Here is a 16,027-nt window from a genome sequence, read left to right as displayed (position 1 = left end):
TTTTACAGATTATTCACCAGATTATCCCATTTTTTAAAATTTTTGATTATATACTGTGTGCATATACTGTAATTACCTTCAGGTATATGCATGTGTGGTGTAGTGGTTAGCACTGTCGCCTCACAGCAAGAAGGTTATGGGTTCGAACCCAGGGGCCTTTCTGTGTGGAGTTTGCATGTTCTTCCCATGTCTGTGTGGGTTTCCACCAGTTTCCCCTACAGTCCAAAGACACACAGGTCAGGTTAGCTGGCTACTCTGAATTACCCGTAGGTGTGAATGGCTGAGAGGAGAAAACCGCTATAAATAATCCAGTAGAAGGCAATGGGAAACCAGTACTGTAATCCGTCCCTAGAAACGGACCCGCCATCAGGCAGAACACCAAAGAAGGTGTGTGTGTGTGTGTGTGTATGCGCGCGCGCATGCGTAGATTTATATCTTGGTGAGGATAAAATGCAGCTACAATGACAGGAATATCTGTGACCTTGTGATACATTTGTAGTTTGTCCCCATGAGGAAAACTGCTTTTAATAAATAAAATAGAATAAAATAAAACTAATAATAATAACGTCATTGGCCTCACAAGGACTGCAAGAAAACCTGTGTGTGTGTGTGTGTGTGTGTGGTCCAATCACCACACGCTGGAGCAGACCCACTCCAAACTTCTCACTGAACAAAATCTTTAGGCACATTTTGTTCCCTTTTTCTCTCAAACCCTGAACACAAAACAGTTTCATCCCCGGGTGTGAACTCGGTGTTTTCTCTCTCTCTCTCTCTCTCTCTCTCTCTCTGTCTCTCTGTCTGTCTGTCTGTCTGTCTGTCTGTGCAATGCGCACGGACCGGCGATGGTTTGGTCCAACGGGAGCGCGAGCGGTGGGTGCTGCGGATCTCCCGGGTCTCTCTCGGACACCGGAGCGGCTCGCGACTCCCAGCTGAGCCCGACCGGACACTCTGTGGTGGCCGCGTGCCTCGCGCTCATCTCCACCTTCGGCTTTGTGAACAATCTGCTGGTTCTGGTTCTGTTCGGCCGCCACAAGGCGCTGCGCTCTCCCATCAACCTGCTGCTCATAAACATCTCGGTGAGCGACATGCTCGTGTGCGCGCTCGCCACACCGTTCAGCCTTGTCGCCAGCACGCGCGGACGCTGGCTCGCGGGACGCACCGCGTGCGTGTGGTACGGATTCGCCAATTCGCTGTTCGGTGAGTATGCGCGCGCGGTGTGAGCTGCTCGGGTCAGGGGTTTTAATCAGTGCTGCTGATCTCACTGTATAATAACGGCATTAATACGCGCGAGGAAAGTTGCATGTGCGCTCTCGGGTACTAAACGGTACCATCAAGTACCTTTAAGATGAATCATATAGATCATGTGAAATGCATATTAAAAATGCAAAAAGGAAAAGTACCTTTCTTTGTCGTTGTGATGGTACCCTGAAGGGTACACGTTTTGTACCTTTAACTTGGATTTTGCATCCTCATAATACAGTTCATATTTATATGTACCATATATATTTAATATGTACCATTCACCATTTCCAGGTGAATTATAGGCTATAAAGCTATAACATATATGTACCCACCTCAGAAACAGTTAAAGGTACAGTTTAGTACCCCCCCCCCCCCAGAGCGTTAAAAATCATTCTTACTATAAAATTCCAAATGTATGCATCACATCATGATCATCACTGTTCACTGTCAGAAATAAAGGTACCATTCTTTGTCATTGGGATAGTGACATCAAGCGTACACCTTTTGTACCTTTAGTATCTTTAGTGTGTACTGTATCTCGAAAGGTGACTGCAGCATCAGCCTACATTTACTGCAAAAATGAATTATGGTCCATTTATTTACCTTCATCATTTTAAAGGGACTGTATCTACATTTCTAGGTGAAAGATGCATATTAAAGGTACCACCTCAGCAACTAGGAAAAGTACAGTTTAGTACCTTTTTTTTTTTTGGAGACTGTGATGTACACGCTTAATAATAATCCAAATTTGTTTACATTATGTTACAACTGTTCATTGGTCAGTCCCAGAGATACCAAAGGTACTCTTTGTACTGTTGGTACCTTTAGTACCTGCCTCATACCTAGAAACCTGGACTAAGGAAAGGATGGTTTAGTACCCTTCTTAGTACCCTTTTTTCTACAAACACATCAAAAGTATGATGTCATTATTTAATTCATGAATGTAATGGTTTGCAAATTGTTGAAAATAAACCACGTGCTGTTACCGCAAACTAATCAAATTCAGGGTTGGTAAAAGTGAGTCCTGTTCATCACATAACCTGGTCTTTGATTATTTTCCTAGAACTGATCTAAAAGTGTTGATTAAAAAAAGTGACACAAAATATTCCTAAACAGGATCCATTTTTTTTCATTGACTTCCCAAACACCACTACTTCTTCTTCAAGACTGGAATTTATTTCATTAAGGTCCCTGTATGTTTGCTTTGCTCCCACCTGCTAACTGTCCATCTGCCTCACCTTTTGACCTTGTCACATTTTTTCCTTCCATTTATTTGCATAGCCTGTTGACCTCATGTCTCTTCTTCTTTAGCTTACGAGCTAAATTTTCCCTTCATTAAGCTGTACTTGAACCCAGAACTCGGTTAATGATGCACCCAGCAGAGACGAGTGGAACCAGCAGGAACAACTCGGCTAAATATAAACGAACACAACTTATCCCTTTACTCCAAACGTAGTTGATCAGCCAGTAAAAATTAACTTCTTTAATTTTATTGGTGCTACGATGCTAATGTAAAGAAGCTTGATTCATTTGATCACTTAATCACTGTGTAATTTGCATGTTTAAATCATCAGCACAGATCTGACATGATGTAACACACTGGGTTTCGTTTATCAGCTTTTTAATAACATTGTGTGGAAATGTTTTTGTCGACAAACCGAACTAAATATTCCCAGCAGATTTACAGTAGTTTCGGTAATAATGATGTTCTTCATGAGAAGTGCCAATCATTTGGAAATTACCAAACAAATTGACAACAAAATTGATTTACATTTAGCCAAGCCCATAAAAGGCAAAACTCCATAAAAGGTAAAGCTCATAGACATGGAAAAACAAACTCAATCTTCCAGTAATGCAGCTCAGCCACTGCAGTGAATCAGCATCTCTGGACAGACACTCACTCATATCTTACTTTTGTCCTACAGTAATTGAATGACTAGTCTCATTTGTCATAAGTTTATGGATTTATTTTGGCTTTCGTTCTTAGTGATTTAAACTCAAGCGTGCAATTCTCATCTCATTCTCATTATCTCTAGCCGCTTTATCCTGTTCTACAGGGTCACAGGCAAGCTGGAGCCTATCCCAGCTGACTACGGGCGAAAGGCGGGGTACACCCTGGACAAGTCACCAGGTCATCACAGGGCTGACACATAGACACAGACAACCATTCACACTCACATTCACACCTACGGTCAATTTAGAGTCACCAGTTAACCTAACCTGCATGTCTTTGGACTGTGGGGGAAACCGGAGCACCCGGAGGAAACCCACGCGGACATGGGGAGAACATGCAAACTCCACACAGAAAAGCCCTCGCCGGCCACGGGGCTCAAACCCAGACCTTCTTGCTGTGAGGCGACAGTGCTAACCACTACACCACCGTGCCGCCCTGCTTATATCCAGTGTAATAATAAATTTAGCCATATTTTGGCTCAGTTACACCATTTTTACAGAAAGTGTTCCATAAAACAGCACAGATGTGAAGCTGTAACTTTACATTTTTCTGACATGGGAAATTGTTCAGGACAGAGGAGTTTGCACTTCACGGTTTCTCGCTACCAGAACAAGCTGCGTTTTTTTTTCAGTCTTATTAACGTCAAAAGAGAGCGGCTGGGGCAGCACGGTGGTGCAGTGTTTAGCACTGTTGCCTCACAGCAAGAAGGTTCTAGGTTTGAGCCCAGTGGCTGACAGGGGTCTTTCTGTATGGAGTTTGCATGTTCCCCGTGTTTGCGTGGGTTTCCTCCGAGTGCTCTGGTTTCATCTAAAGACATGCAGTTAGGCTAACTGGCTGCTCTAAATTGCCCATATATGTGAGTAAATGGTTGATTGTCTTCACTGTCAGAAATAGGGGTACAGTAGGAGTCCATTTCTGTCCCCTAGGGTACAATCAACACTAATGTACCCCCTGTGCTACAGCACCTGGGGAGCAGTTGGAAGTTAGGTGCTTTGCTCAAGGGCACTTCAGCCCAAGGCTGTCCCATGTTAACCCTAACCTGCATGTCTTTGGACTGTGGGGGAAACTGGAGCTCCCGGAGGAAACCGGAGCTCCTGGAGGAAACCCATGCAGACATGGGGAGAACATGTAAACTCCACACAGAAAGGCCCCCATCGACCGCTGCGCTCAAACCCAGAACCTTCTTGCTGTGAGGCGACAGTGTTAACCACTACACCACCATGCCAAACAGGAACTAACTGATTTCCTGGACATTCCACAATATGAAATGTAATTATAAACAGATAAAAAACAACAACATGACTTTGTGTTTGTTAATAAATTCAAATTGCAATTGTTCCCGAATTCTATTATTGTTCTATGATGGGAATAAAGTACTTCAGCATGTTGTATCATTGGATAATAAATAATTAACCTTGCATTGGTAACAGTCAGGCTTGTAGTACTTGAGTCCGACTCGTGCCCTAATTTTAAGGACTTGTGTGACTCCACTTGGACTTGAGCACTGATGACTCAGACTTGGACTCAGACTCATGCATTAACTGCATTTGGACTCGTAAATTGGAGATGAGGACTCGGATTTTTTCTTTATTTTTTGTAACATGTCATAATTTGGCACGAGATATTTATATCTACATTAATTTTTGTACTAATTTCGTGCAAGAGTGCCACACCTGCGTTCCTTGGCGCGTGCATCAGATAGACTCTCGGGTGTGCTCCAGACAGCGTGCACGCCGTAAATGACTTGCACCTGCACAGGATTAAGGCACAATCAGCGCACCTATATAAAAACTGTGAAAACACACTTACTTTGCGAAGTATTGAGTTGCATTGCTGACACATTACCGAGCCTTATTTGCTTGTTTGGTTTCCTGATCCCTGATTTCCTGTTTCTTGTTTTGATTCTGCTGAGTCTACGATCGCCTGTTTGTGCCTCGCTCAACCTATTGCCTGTTTCACTGTTTTACGATTTTGCCTGCTGTTCTGGATTGTTTACCGTCTTCACTTGTATTAATAAACACACCTTCTGCACTTACATCCGTCTCCCAACCGTCTCTGACAGAATACTTCACACTCCCTGATAAAGAGAAGCACATTCACCTGTTCATACGTCATGTTTAGGAATAAACTAATGCTAATGGCGCTAAAACAGCCGCTGTCAAATGGTTCACTTGGAGTCTTGTTCTCGGACTCGACTCGGATCGATAGTGGACTCGACTCGGACTTGACTCGAAAAATTTTTTAATGACTTGGACTGGACTCGAGACTGGACCTGGACTCGAGGTTTCGTGACTCGACTCCAACACTGCTAACAGTAGCTCTGCTTCAATACACCACCTTATTATTGTTTATTTGCTGACAACAGCATTCATTTTATTCCTCTACTTCAGCATCTATGTGACTATTTTAGGTTTTTATGTATATAGTGTCAGAATGTCACTAGTTATTCTTTGGCTGAGTACTGAAGCAAGTATTGAGTGTGGCATTATGGGAAAAAACATGCAATTTATCATGTTTATTTTCTTATTTTCAGAAGTGAGTTAAATTCATCTACAGTGGTGCTTGAAAGTTTGTGAACCCTTTAGAATTTTCTATGTTTCTGCATAAATATGACCTAAAACATCATCAGATTTTCATATAAGTCCTAAAAGTAGATAAAGAGAACCCAGTTAAACAAATGAGACAAAAATATTATACCTGCTCATTTATTTATTGAGGAAAATGATCCAATATTACATATCAGTGAGTGGCAAAAGTATGTGAACCTCTAGGATTAGCAGTTAATTTGAAGGTGAAATTAGAGTCGGGTGTTTTCAATCAGTGAGATGACAATCAGGTGTGAGTGGGCACCCTGTTTTATTTAAAGAACAGGGATCTATCAAAGTCTGATCTTCACAACACATGTTTGTGGAAGTGTATCATGGCACGAGCAAAGGAGATTTCTGAGAACCTCAGAAAAAGCGTTGTTGATGCTCATCAGGCTGGAAAAGGTTACAAAACCATCTCTAAAGAGTTTGGACTCCACCAATCCACAGTCAGACAGATTGTGTACAAATGGAGGAAATTCAAGACCATTGTTACCCTCCCCAAGAGTGGTCGACCAACAAAGATCACTCCAAGAGCAAGGCGTGTAATAGTTGGCAAGGTCACAAAGGACCCCAGGGTAACTTCTAAGCAACTGAAGACCTCTCTCACATTGGCTAATGTTAATGTTCATGAGTCCACCATCAGGAGAACACTGAACAACAATGGTGTGCATGGCAGAGTTGCAAGGAGAAAGCCGCTGCTCTCCAAAAAGAACATTGCTGCTCATCTGCAGTTTGCAAAAGATCACGTGGACAAGCCAGAAGGCTGTTGGAAAAATGTTTTGTGGACGGATGAGACGAAAATAGAACTTTTTGGTTTAAATGATGTGTTATGTTTGGAGAAAGGAAAACACTGCATTCCAGCAGAACCACCTTATCCCATCTGTGAAACATGGTGGTGGTAGTATCATGGTTTGGGCCTGTTTTACTGCATCTGGACCAGGACAGCTTGCCATCATTGATGGAACAATGAATTCTGAATTATACCAGCAAATTCTAAAGGAAAATGTCAGGACATCTGTCCATGAACTGAATCTCAAGAGAAGGTGGTTCATGCAGCAAGACAACGACCCTAAGCACACAAGTCGTTCTACCAAAGAATGGTTAAAGAAGAATAAAGTGAATGTTTTGGAATGGCCAAGTCAAAGTCCTGACCTTAATCCAATGGAAATGTAGTGGAAGGACCTGAAGCGAGCAGTTCATGTGAGGAAACCCACCAACATCCCAGAGTTGAAGCTGTTCTGTACGGAGGAACGGGCTAAAATTCCTCCAAGCCGGTGTGCAGGACTGATCAACAGTTACCGCAAACGTTTAGTTGCAGTTATTGCTGCACAAGGGGGTCACACCAGATACTGAAAGCAAAGCTTCACATACTTTTGCCACTCACAGATATGTAATATTGGATCATTTTCCTCAATAAATAAATAAATGACCAAGTATAATATTTTTGTCTCATTTGTTTAACTGGGTTCTCTTTATTTACTTTTAGGACTTGTGTGAAAATCTGATGATGTTTTAGATCATATTTATGCAGACATATAGACAATTCTAAAGGGTTCACAAACTTTCAAGCACCACTGTACGGTAAATGTTCTTTAACTGCTGTGTCAGAAACAACATAATAACAATGAACCATATCTATAGGGACTGGGAGCAATAAGTGAAAGAAAATGGTATTTATTAGAATATTTTTTTAATTGAGTGCAGCGATACAGAATTAGCCAGGGACAAAGTCATAACTGATCTGTTTCAATATCGAACAGTAATATGACAGGAGTTCCTAGAGAAAGTTCATTCTCCTAAGACACACACCTTAGCAGTGAGATGTTACTGTTTTAGCCACTCAATCTGGAAACATGTTTAATTTGTCCTCATTATTTCTTCTAGCAAGTAGAAAAGAAGACTGTTTTGTTCAGATCCAGCAGAAGGAGGTCAGATGTTCGAAGAGGAAATTTTCAGTTCTAATCACATTAAATTTAATGAGCATGAAGTACCCCGTTATGTTCTCACTGATGTCCTTTTCCAGGCTTGTCTTTTCATTTGCATTCCATTAACACCATTTTTCTTCAATAGGAGCTCCAGAGATTTTCTCACCATGTGCTCCAGCAGTTTGCTTAATGGATTCATAAAAAAAAAAAAAAAAAAAGATGATGTGTCAGGTTTCATGTGGAATATCCATATTAAAAATCAGGATTGCAAAAGGAATGAAGGCTTTTTCGTCATATGCCAGCAACATTATACTTTTTACAGCATTTTTTTCTGTTAGTCATTGTGTAATCATCGATATGGTGAAGTTTTCTGTAAGGAGGCATTTATGTAATGTTTATGGAAGGAGTCTCCAGTGTCAGTGCTTTGTAACTGTAGCTCAAACATCTTCAGGACAGAGCAGTTTACATATCATGGTTTCTCTGTACCATGACGTTACTTTTTTTTTTGCTTATGAACTTCAACATCAACAGAGGACGAGACAACAACAGGAATAAACTTGCTTCACTAAGGTTCTACAACATTAGCTGTAACTATAAACAGATAACATGCATGATGTAAATTTTTAAAGAAAGAGACATTTTTACAGTTGATAAATTGCCGTGATGAAAGAAGAATAAAAAAACACTTCAGGATGTGCTGTTATAGAAAAATAATCAACTTTTGGATTCGAACAGTGGGAACTTCGCTTCATCACACCACCACATTGTTGATTATGTTCCTATAACAGCAAGTCCCTCAGTGTTTTATTCCATCATCAGTAAATAAACTTAAAAATTCACAGAATAGCATGTGATTCAATTTGTAGCCAAAAAAAGAAAATAAATGTTAGAGTTGCGAAATAAGGAGTAATTGACTGAATGGTCTAAATAAATAAAGTATTAGTGAAATGTATACTTTTTATATAGAAATATAATTGAGAAAGGTTATAACTACATAGTGTAAGGTAAAGTACAAATTCCTTAAATAGATTCTGAAGTATAGTAAGAAAGTGTTATAGCTTAAGTTAGTACTTTTCACATCTGGTTGCTAACATTCATCTGGTTTAGTTATCTGAATAACTCCTATTTCGTCAGTAGACAAAGTAACAAACCTGAATGCATTGTGTTTTACACTAAAGCAGTGCATTTATTTATCACTTTTATTTGTCTTTGTACAAATTTATATGTATCAGATAAAGCAGCAATTCAGCATCGAATGTCATGGAAGTCTATGGCTACGTTCACACTGCAGGCTGAAGTGACTCAAATCCGATCTTTTCGCCCATATGTGACCTGTATCCGATCTTTTATTGACAATATGAACGACACAGATCCGATTTTTTCAAATCCGACCCAGGCCGTTTGGATATGTGGTCCTAATTCCGATTCCTATCCGCTCTTTTCATATGTGACTTCAGTCTGAACCGCCAGGTCGCATTCATCCGACTTACACGCCATCAACAAACCACAAACGTCACTATTCTGCGCTGAAGTAGGCGGCGGGTCTCAAAAAAAGTTACAACAACATGGCGCATAATCACAGGCACAGATAGAGGGTGGGACTCGTCCCACCCAGATTTAAATTCACTTCGTTCGGTCCCCCCCACTTTGCATAAGGCAAACCTCATGGAAAAATCAAAAGACTAATTACCATTCGGTTTATTGAGGTGCACAGCAGTGTATACATAGTTGCAACAACTCACATAAAACAAAACAAAGACTGATATTCGGTTGGTTGAGCTGCGCAGACTGCACAGGTTGCGAGCTCGAGCTTGGTTGCTATAGTAACCCACAACAAGTTTGACAGGCATATCGGGGTTGGGGTTGGTTTGCTGGCAGCTTTGTCCCCCCCAGTTTTTTGTCCCCCCCAGTTCAAAAAACGTATCTGCGCCCCTGCGCATGACATCAATGCGAGGGACGCTTCGGGCTGTGAAGGTACTGAATCTTCTCAATGGAAGGACGCAGAGGTTAGGGAGCTGATTTCCATTTGGGGGGATGCAGCTATTCAAGCTAGATTGGATGGGTCATACCGCAACCGGGCGGTTTTACTTCCGTAAACACTGGCCATGCTCACTGCGTGTGACGTCGTCGTATCCTGCAATGCACATGCGGAACACTTTTAGGTCGCTTTTCGTTCATACTGAGGCTCACATACAAGTCGCATATATTTGTTAATGTGAACGACCTCACAAAAAAATCGGATTTCACAAAAAAATCGGAATTGAGCATTAAGCCTTGCAGTGTGAACGTAGCGTATATCTCAAAAGTAGCCAAAAAATATACTTACATGAAAGAAGTTGCATTGAACGCTTTTATTGCACAGAAACAATGCAAGCATGAGTGATTCCCAGAAACCCCCCCACTGAAATCTAAGGCTCTGTCCACACGGCAATGGATTCAGGTGAATCTGATAACATTTTTTATCGTTTCGGCCTGGCGTCCACACGGCACCGGCGTTTTGGGTGCCCCAAAACGATATTTTTTGAGAACGGGTTCCAGAGTGGAAAAATCTGGCAACAGCGCCGTTGTGAAGTCGTCTGGATGAGTAGAACGGATTTGTTTACGATGACGTCACAACCACATGACTAGAAGACCCTTCAACAGACTGTTTTGTATGAACCACTGCATTGCATTCACTTTTGTATACAGCTTTTCTTTTAAATAAACAAGTAACTGAACCATTTCTTGAATTTCTTTTTTTTATTGGATAAGACTGCTTTTCAAAATGTTCACACACAATATAAAAAGTTATATAAATTAAATAAAAATGCTTTTCAAAATGTTCACACACAATAAGAAAATTAAGTTATATAAAACTATGCACACTAATAAAACTAATTTGTACACACAGAAGGCACGATTTCCTCACGTAGTCCCAGCCATCTTCTTCTTGTTGTTGTGTGTTTGTTCCTGTGAGTGCTTCACGCCGGGTAGAAGAAGGGGTTTATGCGCATGCGTCCTACTTCTTCTATTGTTCTGGTGTCTCCGATGGGACCGTCTTACAGCGCATGTAGAGGTGTGGCATGTGTATTGCATCGTTTTCAGCAAGTGTTGCGTTGCCATATGTACCTGATATTTTACTGATCCGTTGCCCATGTGGACGCGATATTTTTTTTTACCCGCTAAAAAAAAAAATCTCGTTGCCATTGTCGTGTGGATGTAGCCTAAGTTTCTTCCATTAGTTTTTAAGCTGGGTCCCTTTTTGGAAGACCGACCCTAGGATCGCCCCAGAACAAAATGGTGGCTCCTATTAAAATCATTGTAAAAGGACTTTCTTTGTTTGAAACACAGACTTCTGATTGGCTAAAACATATTTCCAGCTATTTTTCAAATGAAAACAGACATACTAGCATTTACCATAAGGCATTCTAGGGTTTTACTGCTTAATGACAAGTCTGTGTTTGTCATGCGAAATGCCTTTAATGATAATCAGTGGTGGAGAACACAAGATGATCACATATACATGAGGTCCTTTAAGCATTTAAACTTTGTGTACTTAGGCTCAGCTTAAAGGAGCTTGATGTTAAGATACCTCCCAAGTATAACAATCATAAATTCATGCTAAATAATACAACAATTTCACCATGATCTCAAAAATAACTATAGGAAGCTAATACCCTGTCCACACTAGGGATTTTGTACCGATACGATACTACTTTCGTACCGCAACACCTGTCCACACTAGCAACTATACCGGTACTGTAGCAGTATACCGTAACTGTATCGGTACGAAACCCACAAATGTATGGGTTTCGTACCGGTACAGTATCGGTACTGTAGCGCTTCGCTGTAGTGTGGACAGATGAAGCGGTTCTGTATCGATACAAATATAATGCACATGCGCAAAGTCACACACCTCAAACGATGTCTTCGCTGAATAAAATAGTGAAGAACGGAGATTCGTTTTCTTTGTTTCTTTCTCAACTGCCTCGCGCGTTTTATACGACTCGACTGAATAAATGACCACCAGAAATACAGACTGTACATTGACAACAAAAAGCACACACACGTTGTTTCATCCGCCATATTCTCGGAAGGAAGTTACTTGGTAACCACGGAAACATTTTGTGCACGCGCATTTCAACTACCGTGAAAGAAAACCGCAAACATTTCTCGCTAGTGTGGACAGATGCACTAAACTGTACCGGTATACTTTGTATCGATACAGTTATACCACTATCGTACCAGTATATACAGTGGGGCAAAAAAGTATTTAGTCAGCCACCAATTGTGCAAGTTCTCCCACTTAAAAAGACGAGAGAGGCCTGTAATTTTCATTATAGGTACACTTCAACTATGAGAGACAGAATGGGGGGAAAGAATCCAGGAAATCACATTGTAGGATTTTTAATGAATTAATTGGTAAATTCCTCGGTAAAATAAGTATTTGGTCACCTACAAACAAGCAAGATTTCTGGCTCTCACAGACCTGTAACAACTTCTTTAAGAGGCTCCTCTGTCCTCCACTCGTTACCTGTATTAATGGCACCTGTTTGAACTCGTTATCAGTATAAAAGACACCTGTCCACAACCTCAAACAGTCACACTCCAAACTCCACTATGGCCAAGACCAAAGAGCTGTCAAAGGACACCAGAAACAAAATTGTAGACCTGCACCAGGCTGGGAAGACTGAATCTGCAATAGGTAAGCAGCTTGGTGTGAAGAAATCAACTGTGGGAACAATTATTAGAAAATGGAAGACATACAAGACCACTGATAATCTCCCTCAATCTGGGGCTCCACGCAAGAGCTCACCCCGTGGGGTCAAAATGATCACAAGAACGGTGAGCAAAAATCCCAGAACCACACGGGGGGACCTAGTGAATGACCTGCAGAGAGCTGGGACCAAAGTAACAAAGGCTACCATCAGTAACACACTACGCCGCCAGGGACTCAAATCCTGCAGTGCCAGACGTGTCCCCCTGCTTAAGCCAGTACATGTCCAGGCCTGTCTGAAGTTTGCTAGAGAGCATTTGGATGATCCAGAAGAGGATTGGGAGAATGTCATATGGTCAGATGAAACCAAAATAGAACTTTTTGGTAAAAACTCAACTTGTCGTGTTTGGAGGAGAAAGAATGCTGAGTTGCATCCAAAGAACACCATACCTACTGTGAAGCATGGGGGTGGAAACATCATGCTTTGGGGCTGTTTTTCTGCAAAGGGACCAGGACGACTGATCCGTGTAAAGGAAAGAATGAATGGGGCCATGTATCATGAGATTTTGAGTGAAAACCTCCTTCCATCAGCAAGGGCATTGAAGATGAAATGTGGCTGGGTCTTCCAGCATGACGATGATCCCAAACACACCGCCCGGGCAACGAAGGAGTGGCTTCGTAAGAAGCATTTCAAGGTCCTGGAGTGGCCTAGCCAGTCTCCAGATCTCAACCCCATAGAAAATCTTTGGAGGGAGCTGAAAGTCTGTGTTGCCCAGCGACAGCCCCAAAACATCACTGCTCTAGAGGAGATCTGCATGGAGGAATGGGCCAAAATACCAGCAACAGTGTGTGAAAACCTTGTGAAGACTTACAGAAAACGTTTGACCTCTGTCATTGCCAACAAAGGGTATATAACAAAGTATTGAGATGAACTTTTGTTATTGACCAAATGCTTATTTTCCACCATAATTTGCAAATAAATTCTTTAAAAATCAGACAATGTGATTTTCTGGATTTTTTTTCTCATTCTGTCTCTCATAGTTGAAGTGTACCTATGATGAAAATTATAGGCCTCTCTCATCTTTTTAAGTGGGAGAACTTGCACAATTGGTGACTGACTAAATACTTTTTTGCCCCACTGTATGTGAACACAGCATAAGACAATTTGTGTGTGTATCTCCAATGTGTGACTGGAGGTGTGAGGCCCATAAAATATTGAAATGGGAGAGCAGTCTTTCTAAACTAGCCAACAATGGATCAAAGAGATAACCGTGGCTACAGAGACGGAAATCTTCACACCTTTTGGTGTTTCCAGAGACAGAAAGTCTACTGGAATCCTAACACATTCTGAAGCTCTAAACCACAAGCTAGAGACAAAATTCTCTCACACGGACATTATCAAAGTGCCTGTTAAGTTAATCTGCATTTAAATACATTAAATGGCATCAAAATGGTAGTTATGTACATACTACCAATTATTTGTGGTGGACTAACGGGAAGCTGTAAGATTGAAGTTGTGTTTCTGGACATGTTTGGCAGGCCTTCAGTTAAATCGATCAGAGCAACACTGCAGGATGTTTTCCCCCAAGCCTCAGCTGATTCATAATCACCATGAATTTGCTCATGTCTGTGCACAAGCCAAATGAACCTAGTCAAAGAAAATATACAAAACATTTCCCTGGTGACATCCAAAGTCTGTGTTCTTTTTATATATTGTGTTTTCACAAGGCTGAGGTACTTTTAAAACAACCTTCCATGATATTCAGTGCATCCCATTTAAACTACTGCATGTCTGGCATCGTGGCTCACTATTCTCAGCTTGAGGCGTTCTCATTAAAATGGAGTCATTAAAACTAAAATATTTATAATTACTTTTGAATATGAGCCATGGAGAAATCAAAATCCTCGATTGCTCTGTCAACCAAGTGTGGTTATGCCTCTGCAGAAGGAAACATTCATCTAAAGCAGTGCATTGATTGCCTGAGTGCTCATTGCTGTATATGTTTAGAAGTAAACCCAGGTTTCTGAGCACATTTTCAGTAGAAAATCGGATAAAATCTTGAATTTTTGTGTGTTTTAAGAACAAGTAGACTAAACCCTTAATTTAAGTTCTGCCTGTGAATCCTTACTTGAAATCCCTACTTTCTTTTAAATCGTTTAAACAAAACATTTGAGTTTATATGGGAAAGTCCTTCAGGATTCTGAAGTTCGTGGCCAGAAAAGTGTAAAAGCCATCTTGCAATTTATATACTGCAACTTGCAACTTTCACTCTTAAAATCAGGTTGTTTGGGTTATTTCCTCAAAAGTATGACTTTTGTTGCTTTAGTATTTACCTGTCAACTGTATAACTCATTTAAGATGCATAACTGGACATTTAGGGACATGGTGTACCTCGATGGTACATTTTGCACTATTTGTACCTTGGAACAGGAACCCTGATATGCCCCGCATTATCTACTAGAAGACACATGTAGATATGAAAGTGCGACAAGTGATCCTGAAGCTTGTGACCAGAAAAGTGTACAAAAATATTAGATTGTTTTTACTCCAAAGTGTTTAAAACTGGGACTACCTAGTGACTTACATGCTGTCTTGAGTAGACTGTACCTTCTGGGTTAAAAATCACTGGGGATCAGGGGCGCAGATACGTTTTTTGAACTGGGGGGGACAAAGCTGCCAGCAAACCAACCCCAACCCCACCCCCAACATGTGTTGAAATTATGGCAGGGAACGCCAGATTAAACATTAAAACTGCCTTCTGAGCACTGTATCTACAGGCTACCACCTAAAGAAGGAGGCTACCAGAAAGGCATCTCTACTCCGTACGATTTTACTTTCACTACGACATTACTTTGAACAGACTATCAAAAAATTGCAAGGTGATATGATAAAGTAAGGCACAGTTTACTTACAGTCATTGTTTTTTGAAAAAACGATGCAATCGTTTTCTGCCTTTTCGGTTTGGCACCCTTCATCATGCCGTGTTGGGGTCCTGAACTAGGAGCTGTCCCCGATATGCCTGTCAAACTTGTTGTGGGTAACCATAGCAACCAAGCTCGAGCTCGCAACCTGTGCAGTCTGCGCAGCTCAACCAACCGAATATCAGTCTTTGTTTTGTTTTATGTGAGTTGTTGCAACTATGTATGTACTGCTGTGCACCTCAATAAACCGAATGGTAATTAGTCTTTTGATTTTTCCGTGAGGTTTGCCTTATGCAAAGAAAGACAGCATAGACGTTTTTTCCTCCCTATAAGTGGGGGGACCGAACGAGGTGAATTTAAATCTGGGTGGGACGAATCCCACCCATCCCACCCTCTATCTGCGCCCGTGCTGGGGATGTATCCTGAAGAACACAGCTTCCAAACCCTGGTCCTGGAGAACCCCCTGTAGTGTTTTCCCTGCTCTCACACACCCATGTTAATTCAGGAAGAACAACTAATTAGCTAATTAGTTGAAACTGGTGTGTTAGAACAGTAGAACACGGAAAAGACAGGGGATTCTGCAAGACCATGGTTGGGAATCTGCATTCAAGAATATGACCTTTGTACCTTTAGCATGTTTACTAAATAACCAAAGGTTCGTGGACACCTGCCTATCGCACCCATACTGTATATGCTGGTT

The 16,027-nt window shown here is 41.3% G+C and overlaps 1 protein-coding gene across 1 annotated transcript in view; it reads left to right on the top strand.

The window, feature by feature from the left end:
* The first annotated feature begins 1,085 nt into the window (after positions 1–1,085).
* The window catches only part of tmtopsa (teleost multiple tissue opsin a), a 42,705-nt gene continuing 27,763 nt past the window's right edge, over positions 1,086–16,027 (top strand). The window contains exon 1 of the mRNA XM_060905475.1: positions 1,086–1,197. Coding sequence (XP_060761458.1) covers positions 1,086–1,197 — 112 coding nt within the window. The remainder of the gene's footprint in view (positions 1,198–16,027) is intronic.

The sequence above is a fragment of the Neoarius graeffei genome, chromosome 23 (genome assembly GCF_027579695.1).
Source record: "Neoarius graeffei isolate fNeoGra1 chromosome 23, fNeoGra1.pri, whole genome shotgun sequence".
Classification (NCBI taxonomy): domain Eukaryota; kingdom Metazoa; phylum Chordata; class Actinopteri; order Siluriformes; family Ariidae; genus Neoarius; species Neoarius graeffei.
The sequence above is the reverse complement of the archived record's forward strand: the minus strand, read 5'-3'. Positions and strand labels throughout refer to the sequence as shown.